Source organism: Dipodomys ordii, unplaced genomic scaffold, assembly GCF_000151885.1.
Source record: "Dipodomys ordii isolate 6190 unplaced genomic scaffold, Dord_2.0 Scaffold1, whole genome shotgun sequence".
Lineage (NCBI taxonomy): Eukaryota > Metazoa > Chordata > Mammalia > Rodentia > Heteromyidae > Dipodomys > Dipodomys ordii.
Window position 1 is genome coordinate 64,031,592 of NW_012267217.1, and position 14,899 is coordinate 64,046,490.

The 14,899-nt window shown below is 42.5% G+C and overlaps 1 protein-coding gene across 1 annotated transcript in view; it reads right to left on the reverse strand.

Annotated features, from left to right (window-relative positions):
- Positions 1-14,899, reverse strand: part of Usp40 (ubiquitin specific peptidase 40) — a 65,171-nt gene that overhangs the window by 24,838 nt on the left and 25,434 nt on the right. Inside the window, exons 11-16 of the mRNA XM_013022875.1 lie at positions 9,572-9,857; positions 6,283-6,364; positions 4,514-4,685; positions 2,365-2,449; positions 1,184-1,254; positions 60-379 (exon numbers count right to left, since the gene is read on the reverse strand). Coding sequence (XP_012878329.1) covers positions 60-379; positions 1,184-1,254; positions 2,365-2,449; positions 4,514-4,685; positions 6,283-6,364; positions 9,572-9,857 — 1,016 coding nt within the window. The remainder of the gene's footprint in view (positions 1-59; positions 380-1,183; positions 1,255-2,364; positions 2,450-4,513; positions 4,686-6,282; positions 6,365-9,571; positions 9,858-14,899) is intronic.

Sequence of the window (14,899 nt, forward strand, 5' to 3'; positions counted from 1 at the left end):
AAAAAAAAAAAAACAACTAACTCTAAGAATTCTCCCCTTTCCTCTTTTCAGCACGTTACCTGTTATTGGCACTGTGGGAATGCTGAAGTAAAAGCGAGCTTCCGTTTCTGAGCCCCTGCTCTCGGAATGTCTTCTTCAAGTCTTTCTGGGGAATGGGAGTCCACTCGTCCCCGCCAGGCTCGGCAAGGTTTACCAGGATGATGCCGACTGGCATGGCCAAGGTAGTGAACACAGTCCGCATTTCCGCATTTGCCGGGAAGACATGTGGGGTCTCCACCAACTGCCCCTGCGTCTCTCCTTCTGCACTTGTCTCCACATGAAGAACATGGATCAGTAGAGGCTCACAGTCCACACCAGTCTGGATCTGGACTCCGCCAACCTGAGGCAACATGGAGACAACCACCGGCACAGCTGACCTCTGCCACAGGGAACCAGCGCCATGTCACTGTGAACACTGCTCTTCCAAGAGGACCCTCATTTTCTTCCAAGCAAAAACCACGTTTCACAAATATCACAGGAGCCATGTTAGATTTTATTTTGAAATATCCTCTTCTCCATACTTTCTTTAAGAAGAAAAAGCTGGGCTGTAGGTAGAGACTTAGGAGTTATCTGTGCTGGAGATGAGGTTTTGAACGGATCAAGGATGGCCAGGGTGGGCAAAATATTCTGAACCCCCTTCACTATGGTCCTGCACCTCTGATATCCCCTCTAGCTCAGTGGTTCTGGCCGCGCTCTCACCAACCCTCATGACACAGCCTGGCACGATGGAGGTAACAATACATTTCTCTCTCTTGATTGTGGTACTAGGGTTTGAGCTCAGGGCTACCTCTCAGGCTTGCTCCCTAGCTCCTTATGCTTTACTTATTTTTTTTGAATAGTGTCTTGCATTTTGGCCTGGGCCTTGCTCCCCCTACTTAGGTTTCCCTCACGGCTGGCACAACAGGCTTGCACTACCACATCCAACTTCTTATTGTGAGACGAAGTCGCCAGTCAGTCTTCCTTCTCTTTGCTTCCTGAGTAGTTAGGATTACTGGCCTGAGCCATGATATCTAGTTGAGTGACGTATATCTTTAGCATACAACTTGCCTCTACCTTAAATATATTGAACATGTCAGCAGTTTTCTAAAGTCTAACTACATGCTGAATGTCCTAAAGTGTATTTCTTGAGTAATTTTGTTTTTACCTCCACTCCATTCCAAACAAAGATGTCTTCTCCATCAGCAATTTCAGCTTCACACAGTGTCAGTTCATCTCCTAGAATGATGAGATACCACTGATTAAAGAGGAGATATTCAGGCTGAGAAGGTGGCTCAGTGGTAGAGTGCTTGCCTTGCATGCATGAAGTCCTGGGTTCAATTCCTCAGCAAAACATAAACAGAAAAAGCCGGAAGTGGCATTATGGCTCAAGTGGTAGAGCACCAGCCTTGAGCTGAAGCGCTGAGGGACAGCGCTGAGGCCCAGAGTTCAGGCACACGACTGACAAAAAAAAAAGGATGGACACTTAAGCCTTTGTTTGAGAAGTCACAAGCAGTAATTATTTCATCCTACAGACATTATTTTTTCTTGTGTTTATTTTGATTTAAGGCCAATACCCAGCTCTGCGTGCCCAGCACAGGCCAGCAGTCAGTACGGAGCCAACATCAGAACATTACTCATGCTCTAATGGCCCCTCGACTGTCACTAGCTGCTGCAGATGCTGTGAGCTTCAAGCCTCACAGCTTCCATTTCTTATTTATGAGATGGGTATAAAGGAATTGTTTTGCAAATCAAATGAGATAAATTAGCACAAAACCTGCATAATATTTGGCACAGTGAACCCCAGAATAAATGTTACCATTGGGCTGGGAATGTGGCTTAGTGGTAGAGTGTTTGCATTACATGCATGAAGCTCTGGGTTCAATTCCTAGTACCATATAAAAAGAAAAAGTCAGAAGTGGAGCTGTGGCTCAAATGGTAGAGTGCTAGCCTTGAGCAAAAAGAAGCTCAGGGACAGCGCCCAGGCACTGAGTTCAAGCCCCAGGACTGATAAAACAAAAAACAATGTTACCACTGCTACCACTGCTATCTTTGTTTGGTATTATTTCAAGGACTTAAGTACTTTTTTTTTGTCCGGCTGCAGACTGTGAAGCTTTGAGTTGAGTAGAAAAAGACTCAAATAGTTTTAAGCCATTGGTTCAATAATTTGTGTTAATATAAATAAATGTGTGTGGTAGAAAGGTTGCCTTAGTTTCTCAACATATAGACCATTTCTGTGAGGAAGACTTCACACAGTGTAACAGTCGAATGGATGACTTTTCTTTCACTGATCACGTACTATGGTCAAGGCAGGGGAGCCGTGGGCCCTGGGATGCCATGCTGTCTTACCATCCAGGGTCTGGTAAATGTGAAGTCCCGCTGGCACGCACTTTGCCACACTGAGAACCATGTCTCCTTCCCAAAACTGCAGCAGCTAAAGGATGGTAGCATAGGAGAGAGAACAATACAGAGTAACACAGGACTAGCACACTTCGAGGTTCAATACCCACAGCACATGAACACTCTCATTCCGAACCAACACCAAATTTGGACTAAGACACCACTCATTAAATAAGTCAAACTCTAAGATGGTTAATCATCAAGTGGGGCACCAGCGGCTCACGCCTGTAATCCTAGCTACTCAGAAGGCTGAGATCTGAGGATCCTGGTTCAAAGCCAGCCCAGGCAGGAAAGTCTGTGAGACTCATATTAACCACCAAAAACCTGGAAGTAGAGCTGTGGCTCAAGTGTAGAGTGCTAGCCTTGAGCAAAAAAGCTCGGGGACAGCACCCAGGCCCTAGACTGGGTTCAAGTTCAAGCCCCATGACTGGCACAAAAAACAAAAGAATAAAATAAATTGTATGGTTAACCATATTTATTACTGACAGAAGAATTCTGGTGGACATAACACAATCACCTTTTTAACAATTCTATTTAATTTATGAGAAGGCCATTTTTACCAAGAACAAACTGCTCAAGCAGGCTAGCCTCCAAATTTCTACTCCTACGAACACTTGTTTTTTTGTTTTGTGCCAGTACTAGGGCTTAAACTCAGGGCCTGGACACTACAGCGCTCAAGATAAGCGCTCTACCAGTAGAGCCACAGCTATACTTCCAGCTTTTTGGTGGTTAAGACGAGTCTCACAGACTTTCCTGCTTAGGTTAGTTAGCTTTTTACTACAGTTCTCAGACCTCAGCCTCCTTGGTTACAGGTGGGGGCCGCTGGCACCCCGCTAAGAACACTAACATTTTAAATGGGCACTGCTGAGGGAAAGCAGCATTGGCTCCACCCACACTATGCTTCAGGAACTAGAGAGGAAGGTCTCCCATGGTGGACATAAAAAGTGAAATCCTGTGCCCCATTTTCCTATCAGGAGATGGTGTGGGACAAATAAATATGACTACAGAGAGAACACAGAGGAGGAGGTGGCAGCCAGGGCTGGGCCTTGTGCCATCACTAACTAAACACCTGGGCAATGCTAGGTCTCTTTAAATCACAATATTCATCTTCAAAATGGACTCAGTATATCCTCATAAGGTTGAAGAATCAGCTAGCATAGGTTATGTGAAAGCACTGGCAAAACAGGACATATATTCTACTGCTGTGATGACTGAAACACAGCTGGATATCTTATCAATGAATCTTAGCACTCAGTTGTTGCTCAGTGCTGAGAGCTTGCCTAGTGTGTGTGAAGCCCTGGGTTTGATGCCCACAAGTGCAAAATGAAAAGAAAAACAGAATTTCACTAATAAATGTTATGCTACACTGAGGAAGTAAGATTACAAGATTAGTGCTTTTATTTAGTGATTCTTGGTTTTATGTAACACACTCAACTTTATGCTCTCGATTTCTCTGAAAAAGAAGTTTCTTTCATTTATCTTTTTTTTTTCTTTTTGTTGGGCATGGGGCTTGAAATCTGGGGTTGACCACTGTCCCTCAGCTCTTCAGCTCAAGGCTAGCATTCTACCACTTGAGCCACAGCACCACTTCCAGTTTTGTGAGTGGACTGCTGGAGATAAGAGTCTTACCGGGCTGGCTTTGAACCGTGATCCTCAGATCTCAGCCTCCTGAGTAGCTAGGATTACAGGTGTAAGCCACTGGCTCCTGGCTTTTATTTATATTTCAAATAAGCAACAAGTCCAAATTGTCTGGCCCTCCTAAACAATATATGACAGGCCCTATTCTCCACCTGAAAAGCTGCTGGGAAAGTGAGCAGGAAGACCTGTCGAAAAGACTCCACTGCTGGGAGGAAGGCACCCACCAGCATCAGGAGGCTGGGACAGGGGATCTCAAGTCTGAAGCCAGCCTGGTCATACCTTGTTTAAAAAAAAAGGACTTAGGAGTCAGGGGAGAAGGTCTGGTTCATATACCCTGCTATAAATTGACAGAATTTTCCTGAGTGACTGAAAAAAGTTGTAACCTAAGTAAGCTGAAAGGGAGAATGTCAGCTTGGGATCTATACTAATGCTTCTGTTGAGAGGAAATAGACTAAATTACCTGAAATATCGACTGTCGGAGATCTCCTAAAGTTTTTCTTTTATCAAAAGTCAAATCCCACACACTCTCTGCCTGTGAGGTTCCCGGGTGCAGCGCCCCATTACAGAAACGATAGTGAGGGCCCAGGTGGAGATGCAATTCAAAATTATTGTTCGCAGAATCACACTCTGTTCTATAAAGACAAAAACACATGCGCATGTTTTTATAAAGATACTGTTCATCTCACACCAACATATTTACTTGACACTGCTAATGTGTTTTCCATTCTAGCTTAGTGGAATCTTCTGTCAAAATGACTCATTTGAAGTTTTTTAGTCAACAGTAAGTACTCAGTCCTGGCACCATGAATTCCAAAGGAAAACTTCGAGGTTAACTACAATTGTCTGAGCAAACGTTGACACCTGGATTCCTCTAAACTTGAGATACACTGCAGCGAGGGACAAAATGCTAGCTAGTTATGCACAAATAACACTTGCTCAAGTAATTTTCTCGGAAGCAGATCTACCAAATTCTACAATATCCCGACTTTCACTACACCTCCCAGGATCTCCCAATAGTATCTGCAGTCACTAACAAGACCTTTGTGAGAGTATATTCTCCAGGCTCCCAGACCTTAGTAACAGTGGGGTGCTGTCCGCTCCTCTCACTCCACACCTGGTGACTGGTAAAGAGTTGCAATGAGCGGTCACACTAAAGATACAATTCTATTAATGTGATCAATAAAAAGTATTAGCTTTTTTGCATGACCAACTAAGAATCTTAGTATATACCAACAAAACTCTCAGGGATTATTATTAGTCATTGTTTTTAAATACCAACTAATTCAGACCATTCCTGCAGGCTATTTTTTGCACTTCAGATGTTTTATTCCATTAAATTTTTTTTTGGGGTCCGGTCATGGCGCCTGAACTCTGGGCCTGGGCACTGTCCCTCAGCTCTTCAGCTCAAGTCTAGCACTCTACCACTTTAGCCACAGCGCCACTTCTGGCTTTTTTCTTTTTGCTTATTATGGTGCTGAGGAATCAAACCTAAGGCCTCATGCATGCAAGGCAAGCACTCTACCACTGAGCTACCTTCCCAGCCCCATCCATTAAATTTTTTCTTGACTTTTAATCTTTGTTGAGAGTTCCTTTGATCCCAGTGTGCCAGTCAGCGTACCTGGTCTTTTTGCTTCCTGCTCCAACTCCATCATACAAATGCTGAACACATCCTTGCCACACAGTCTGCCCCTTGAGTCCACAAGGAAAACATACATTTCCCTAGCCCAATGCCCTACTGACCCTACTGGAAAGCCAAATGACCCATCAGATCTCCAGGACCCATTGCTAGCTCCCAAAGAAAACACTGAGATCACCAGCTTCTCATTACAGGATTTTGGCTAAGACTGACACCACACTCAGTAGTTTATACATTTCTTATTTCCTTTCCTTTGAAAATTGGCCATGTCACCTATCAATTCAACACAACTACTTGAAAACAAGGGGAGATCTTAATAACAAGCTCTCTTGGCACCCCAGTAAGTTAGCAGGCCAGGCCAGGATATAGCACAATTACGTGCTCCATGTTTTTTCAGTCTATGAATCTTTCTTAGCATGGGCCATTTATTCAATCTCACAGATAAGGATAACTGCAAAGTAAATCATGACCTAATCTAAAAATTCAGCAGCCCAACAGAGGCTGGCTGATGACTTTTATTTATTTTACATTCTCATTATTAAATGCTTAAGGCCTAAATTAATTCTGTGTTCTCCAGAGGAATTTAAAATTACCTTTTCATTTGCAGTTCAGTGTTGGCTGCATCCATTTCCTTCAGCAAGTGGCATGGAACCCTGTATCTTGGGTTAGCTCGAGCTGTGAATGAAACTTTTCATTAATGTGTGCTACTAAATGAAATCGAGTTCCTGAAAGGCAGCAAGAAAACTCAAAAGAACTGCACTGGGAACTAGGAAAGCTGCTACTAAGTACCTGTGTGAACAGACATGTTCTCTGGATCTCAGTTTTTCCACCTGAGAAATGGATTTTTTTTCCAGCCAAGCTAGAAGTTTCCCATTTCTTCAATTTTCTTTTGTTTAGGTCTGAGACCTGGGCTCGAACTCAGCACCTTCTGCTTTTGTTCTTTGGCTGGCGCTCTACCAATGGAGCCATTCACTCCTTCAACCCCTAAAGGGTTGGTTATTTCTTTTCTTTTTTTCAATTTTCTTTAAGTATACTTTTAAAAAGAGAACAACATTATTTTTGTCCTGATTACAAATATAACAATCAGCAACTGTAAACATTCTGGAATTATTTTTACAAGTGTAACAGATACTTTATATCATTTCATTCCTAATACAATACTCACACAAAACTTTCCTTGTAAACAGCTGGGAATAGTCAGCAAATCTGAAATTGCTTTTTCATTGTATATACTGTTTTAAACAAATGATTGCACATCAGTACAGTCTGGAGGTAGCATATGCTAACCAATTGTTTTCGGCTAAACTTTACAGTGATTTCTAACTAGTCATGAATATAATGCTGGTGTGTGTGTGTGTGTGTGGTGTGTGTGTGTGTGTGTGTGTGGTGTGTGTGTGTGTGTGTGTGTGTGTGTGTGTGGAGAGAGAAAGAGAGGAGAGGGAATGAAGAGGGAGAGGGAGAGGGAGAGGGAGAGGCATGTGACCTACCAGTACCCAACCTAAAGTTCCTTTTTTTACACAGAGGAACTATGACTTCACTAAAGTGACTAGGAGAAAATACATTTGTTATTTCCTTTAGCAACCTCCAGGTTTTATTTATTGTGTAATGCTTTTTCTACCCTTTGTATGCATTCTATCTATACTCATTCTAAAATTCAATTTGGTGAAAGAGAATTCATCATCTAATAAGATTTTTTCTGTTAACATATATTTCTGTCATCATAAAATCCAAGCCACAATATTTCTATCAGAAATATTACAATGAACTGGGAGCCAGTGGCTCATGTCTGTAATCCTAGCTACTCAGTAGGTTCAGATCTGAGGATCAAAGTTCAAAGCCAACTCAGGCAGGAAAGTCCCCCTAAGACTCTTATCTCCAATTAACCACTCAAAAATCAGAAGCAAGGCTATGGCTCAAAGTGGTAGAGTGCTAGCCTGGAGCAAAAAGAGCTCAGGGGCCAGGCACCAGTGGCTCATGCCTATAATCCTAACTACTCAGGAGGCTGAGATCTGAGGATCATGGTTCAAAGCCAGCCCAGGCAGAAAAGTCCATGAGACTTATCTCTAATTAACCACCAGGAAACGGAAAGGAAAGTGGTGCTGTGGCTCAAGTGGTAGAATGCTAGCCTTGAGTTGAAGAGCTCAGAGACAGTGCTGAGGGCCAGAGTTTAAATACCACGACTGACAAAAAAAAAAAAAAGAGCTTAGGGGTGCTGAGAATGTGGCTTAGTGGTAGAGTGCTTTCCTAGCATGCATGAAGCCCTGGGGTCAATTCCTCAGTATCACATAAACAGAAAAAGCCAGAAGTGGTGCTGTGGCTCAAGAAGTAGAGTGCTAGCCTTGAGCAAAAGCAGCTCAGGGACAGTGCTCAGTTCTTGAGTTCAAGTCCCAGGACTAGGCACCCCCCCCCCCCAAAAAAAAAAAAAGCTCAGGAACAGAGTCCAGGCCCTGAATTTAAGCCCCACAACCAACAAAAACAAAAAAAAGTATTATCACATCTTTTAAAAAAAATTTCCCATCCCAGAAAAATATAAAGCCTTTCTGGTTAACAGCATAGACTTGTAACTGTTTGAGATCTAGAAATTTAATAAGTTAATTTTTATTCTTCTGTCAATATTTCACTGCCTTATTCCTAGACTTTATTTTTATTTATTTATTTTTTGGTCCGGTCGTGGGGCCTGAACTCTGGGCCTGGGCACTGTCCCTCAGCTCTTTAGCTCAAGGCTAGCGCTCTACCACTTGAGCCACAGTGCCACTTCCGGCTTTTTTCCTTTTGCTTATGTGGTGCTGAGGAATCGAACCCAGGGCCTCATGCATGCAAGGCAAGCACTCTACCACTGAGCTACTTTCCCAGCCCCTATTACTAGCCTTTATAAAAATGATCACTACTCTCATTCTCTTATCTTTTTTTTTTTTTTTGGTCGGGCTTGGGGCTTGAATGCTGGGCCTGGGCACTGTCCCTCAAGGCAAGTGCTCTACTGCTTGAGCCACGGTGCCACTTCCAGTTTTCTAGTGGTTTATTGGAGATAAAGAGTCTCACAAACTTTTCTGCCTGGGCTGGCTTTGAACTGAGATCCTCAGATCTCAGCCTCCTGAGTAGCTACGATTATAAGCGTGAGCCACCAGTGCCCGGCTGAAACATTTTAATTTCTAATCCCACTAAATCAATCTAAGCACATTAAGTCAATCTGAGGTGTGCTTTGGAGTGGACTTTGTTAAGTGACCAGAAAGTCTTACTGATTTATTCACATTACTAGCTTCAGATAAATGGTACTCTTCATTACTACTAGTCTGAAATGGTTAACCTGCATCTAAGGACTCTCTTAGAAGATTAACCAGAGTGCTTCAAAGATATTTCAGTTGTATGTAAAGGAAGGTTAAAGGGGGAAAAAATAACACCCTGGGCACTTAAAACTCAAAGACAACACAGCCTGAACTACAGAGACTAGCTTGCACACTAGAATATCATACCCAAGTTTGCTAACACAAACATTCTGAAAATGTAACTAAGGCCTCAGTTATTATAGGGGAGAAAAATACTATCATAGATACATATTCTTTCTTTTTATTATTTTTTATTGTAAGAATACCGTACAGAGGAATTAAGATTACATGGGCAAGATAACAAGTACATTTCTTATCAAGCATTGTTGCCTCCTCGTTGTTTCCCCTTCCCATCCCTTCCCATACTCCTCCCCTCCCCCTACATACTCTTTCTATAAAACGAAAAACTGTTAGATTTGGCACAATACACTTTCTAACTTTAGCTTTAAAATATTTAAAAAATCCCAATATTAAATCTCTTAAAATGATAAAATGCATTGACCATTGATGTTCTTCTGGAGTCATCAACTAATGCAAGCCAGCACCCTTCTTTCCGTACCTTCAGGGGGCCTCTGCAACTGGGACTTCCGGTAAAACAGCATGTAGGCACTTTCCTTCCCCTGAAACTGCTGCGCAATATCCTTCTCCTCAATTGGCTGCACTTTGGAATCATTGATATCAAACCAGTGGGGGCAAGTGGGGCTTCCATTTAATCCCGGGCATTTAGAAGTCTGGTGATCATTTCTTTGGAAATCAGACTCAGCCTGGAGAGAACCATTCTTCAGGAGACTAACTGTACTTTCATCTGAGCTGAGCAGAAATATCTGAGAATGGAGCTGTAAGAACTATATAGAACAAATAAAAAACAAATATTTTTTAAATTAGGATAAAAAAATCCTTTCTCTTTCCTTCCCTTTCTCCCCTTCCCTCTCTTCTCTATTCACCTTTCCTTTCCCCTCCCTCCCTTCCTGCCCTTCTCCCTCCCAACCACTACCCCCTCCTCCTTCCCCTCTCTCTCTCTGACACACACTCTCGCTCTCTGACTCACTCTCTCTCTCTGTCTCTCTCTCGGCCTCAAACTTGCTAGGCAGATGCTCTACCACTTAAAACCCTCTTTCCCTCCCTCCCTTCCTTGCTTTTCTCTTTTTTTAACTTCTTCTTTATTCTTTTTGTGTGTGTGTGATAATCTTTTTTTTTAATTGTGAAAATACCATACAGAGGAGTTACAATTACATGGGCAAGATAATGAGTACATTTTTTATCAAGCATTGTTGCCTCCTCCTTTGTTTCCCCTTCCTATCCCTTCCCAACTCCCCCAACCTCCACTTCTTCTTTATTATTAGCCCATCCTGTAAGGTTAAAAAAAAAAAGTCCATCTGTGTATGATAAACTTTTAATAAAAGTCAGAGGGCTCAAACAGATTAAAAGCTGTGGCAAGGGAGAAGCTGTTAACCACAATCTAAAAAGCATTTGAATTTTACATCACATGAATGATGTTGTATGAAAAAGTTACTAGTGAGAGAAGTTACTAGGGAGAAAAAACGCTTTTGTAATATCCTAAGACTAAGTGACCTTTTAAATGTTAACTGTAGTTAATGCAGTCTGTTCTGGAAGCTGACAGGAAAGATCAGAAAACCAGCGCACAAAGGCATATGTCATAATTGCAAAAGACATATTTCAAGTTCTTACTAAAGAGTTGGATTAAAAAAAGCACAAAAAACAGAACTCCCTTCTCACTTCCTCCCGGTCCTTCCCCACCTGCTGTCCTGGCCGGTTTCCCTAACTTCTATGTAGCCTGGTAGCCCCTCCTCTCCCTCAGCATTAAAACATTTTTTTTTTGGTCTAGTCATGGGGCCTGAACTCTGGGCCTGGGCGCTGTCCCTCAGGTCTTCAGCTCAAAGCTAGCGCTCTACCACTTGAGCCACAGCGCCACTTCTGGCTTTTTTCTTTTTGCTTATGTGGTGCTGAGGAATCAAACCCAGGGCCTCATGCATGCAAGGCAAGTGAGCCACCTTCCCAGCCCCAGCATTAATACATTTTATAAACAAAAACTCTTGAGAGCTGGGTACTGGTGACTCATGCCTGTAATCCTAGCTACTCAGGAGACTAATATCTGAGATCACAGTTCGAAGCCAGCCTGGGCAGACAAGTCCATGACACTCTTATCTCCTATAGAGAAAAAGCTAGAAGTGGTACTGTGGCTCAAGTGGTTGAGCAAAAGCAGCTCAGGGACAGTGCCTAGGCCCAGACTTCAAGCCCCAGGACTGGCAAAAAACAAAACAAAACAAAAAGCTCTTAGGGCTTACTTCATTATTCAACAGAGAAAGGTTATTTTCTCATTTTATTTTGGAAAAAAACAGGTAAGTTACGGTCATGTCATAAGCAGGTCACTGTACAGCACCTGCCTACCATGTGCAAAGCTCTGGGTTCTACCCAGCACGGCAAACACAAAAACAACAAAAGCCCTCATATTTTATTACAAACTGAAGAGCCAAGGCCATATGGCCACCCAAGGATACTGTCAATATTGCTATGAGAACAGATGTTCAAACAATCCTATAGCTAATTTGTTTTAGGGACAATTAAATTTCAGTAATTTGAAAGTATTAAGTAATAAACTCTCTGAACATCTAGCTGTTTTTCTTTGTTCAATAACTGGAGATTAATTCTCAGCCTCAAACTTCAGTGTTGTCTGGTTCTAGAAATGGCAGAGTTTTCATTAGCCTAATCCTCCTGATAAATGCAATAACCTACAGATAAAATAGTGCAAAGAGCTGTGGAGCTTGTACCCAAAGGTAGGTATAAAGTGGAGTAAACATAATTCAAAGAACAGATTACATTAGGTGATTTCTAATCTAATTCACCTTCCAGTTCACAGCAGTGCATGCTGGGATAGAATGCACATTGCCACTTGGCTGAGCTGGAATTTGGGAGAACCAGTTAGAAGGAGGGGGGAAAATCTTACAAAGGTGCCCCAAATAATCCCCTTTAATCCGTGGCTAACTCCTAGAATGACAGCTCAAGACCAACTCCAAGGAACCCCGCTGGGAAGTTCAGCAGCTGAGCAGAGCTGCCAAGTCAGAAGGGGACGGCTCTTCTCAAAGAGCCAGATGGCAGACATTTTAGAGACCAAATCAAGGATACTGTTAATACACTTAAATAATCTTTGAAAAAGCAACCAATTAACTGAAATTCTTGGTGCAGGGCAATGTGAAAATGGGTAGCAGGCTATATTTTACTCACAAGGCAGTCAGCTAAACCCAGGCTTAGGAAGAAAGACCACACCCAAGACTAATGCCCCAAGACAGCTACTCTCTCTCTTTTTTTCCTTGGGTCTGGTGGTGGGCCTGAACTCTGGGCCTGGGCGCTGTCCCTCAGTTCTTCACCTCAAGGCTAGCGCTCTACCACTTGAGCCACAGCACCACTTCCGGCTTGTTTTTTTTCTGCTTATGTGGTGCTGAGGAATCCAACCCAGGGCAAGGTAAGCGCTCTACCACTGAGCCACCTTCCCAGCCCAAGACAGCTACTTTCTAGGAGTAAAAGCAAAACTACAAAGGACTCACCCCCAAAACTCAAACTGCAGCCTCCATGGGTCCAAAGAGAGTCAAGATAATATAAGGGTTTGACAGAATGCAATGTAAAACTTCCTCAAGACAAAGAACCTCATTCTGAATCTCTAGAACACACCCTCCATGACATTCAGGGTCTAGCACATGTACTTGGGGGAGGAGTAGGGGAACCATGGCCAGTGTACACTGGATGGTAGATGGAATATGAAAAATAATAATGTATCTGGGAGCCAGTGGCTCACACCTGTAAACCTACTCAGAAGGCTAAGATCTGATAATCACAGTTCAAAGCTGCCCCAGGCTGGAAAGTCCTTAGACTTATCTTTCATTAACAACCAAAAGAGCAAGAAGTAGAGCTGAGGCTCAAGTGGTAGAGCACTAGCCTTGAGCAGAAAAGCTTGGGGTCAATGCCCAAGCTCTGAGTTCAAGCCCCATGAAAAGCAAAAAATGAGCAAATAAAAATAACACACGGGGCTAGGAAGGTGGCTCAGTGATAGAGCGCTTTCCTTGCATGCATGAGGCCCTGGGTTCGATTCCTCAGCAGAAAAAAAAGCCAGAAGTGGTGCTGTGGCTCAAGTGGTAGAGCGCTAGCCTTGAGCAGAAAAGCTGAGGGACAGCGCCCAGACCCAGAGTTCAGGCCCACGACTGGACCCACCAAAAAAATTAAAAAAAACAAACAAACATGTGCAGCCTACACTGGTGGCTCACACCTGTAATCCTAGCTACTCGGAAGGCTGAGATCTGAGGATCATGGTTCAAAGCCAACTCCAAGCAGGAATGTCCGTCTGTGAGACTCTTATCTCCAATTAACCACCAGAAAACCAAAAGTGGCAAATGGCTCAAGTTGTAGAGGGCTAGCCTTGAGCTGAAGAGCCCCACAACCGACTCAAAAAATAAAAATAAATAAAAATAAATAAAATAAAAAATAAATAAAAATAAATAAAAAATAACATGCTCAGAATCAGAAAGGAAATTTTAGATGTTCTCATCACGAAAAAAATCTAAAATGCTAAATGTGTTAATTGGTTAGGTTTAGTTACTATACATTGTAATTGTAAAAAATAACATCCCTTTGTACTCCATGGGCATATACAACTATAATTTATTACAAATGGAAAGAAAAGTTTATATGTAAAGTATATGACATGTAATTAAACAGCAGAAAAATGAGACACTTTTTTTTTTTTTTTTGTCAGTCATGGGGCCTAAACTCTGGGCCTGGGCACTCTCCCTTAGCTCTTCAGCTCAAGGCTAGTACTCTACCACTTGAGCCACAGCACCACTTCTGGCTTTTTCTGCTTATGTGGTGCTGAGAAATCAAACCCAGGGCCTTGTGCTTACAAAGCAAGCACTCTACCATGGAGACACCTTCCCAGCCTGAAATGGATACTTTTAATGAACTAAGTAGAAATTCTAAAAAATGCAATTATCTGAAATAGAAAGCTCAACTGGTAGAGCTTAATAGAAGACTTAGACTGGAAATGTGGCTTAGTAGAAGAGTGCTTGCCTAGCATGCATGAAGCCCAGGGTTTGATTTCTCAGTACCACATAAACAGAAAAACCTGGAAGTGGCACTGTGGCTCAAGTGGTAGTGTTAGCCTTGAGCAAAAGAAGCTCTGGGACAGTGCTCAGGCCCTGAGTTCAAGCCCCAGGACTGGCAAAAGAAAAAAAAAAAAAGACTGACATAGCAAGAAAAAAAATCAATAAAACTGAATAAAGCTGAAGATAGATTAATGAAAATTATCCAAATTGAAGAAGAGGAGGAAATAAAGAAAAACACACCCCAGGATGTCCAAGGAAATATGAAATGATTTCATATGCATGTAATTGAAGTCCTCAAAGCCAAAGGGGGGAAAAAAAGCAGAAGAAATGTGGCCAAATTCTTTCCAGAAGACTTCTGAACACACATACAAAAATTTAGCACCAGAGTGCTGAAAACCAAAGATTAAAAAAAAAAAATCTCAGCTGGGTATGGTATGTCACGTCTGTAATCCCAGAGCTTTGGTGGCTGAGCCAGAGGATCATGAGCTACAGGACAGTCTGGGTTACATATCAAGAACCATTTTCTAAAAAAGTGCTGGCATTAGTGGCTCACACTTGTCATCCTAGCTACTCAGGAGGCCTAGATCTGAGGATATTGGTTCAAATCCAGCCAGGGCAGGAAAGTACATTAGACAAAATTTAAAATGACAGGTAACCTCTCATCTTAAGAAAAAAAAGTGGGGGGCTGGGAAGGTGGCTCAGTGGTAGAGTGCTTGCCTTGCATGCATGAGGCCCTGGGTTCGATTCCTTAGCACCACATAAGCAGAAAAAAAAAA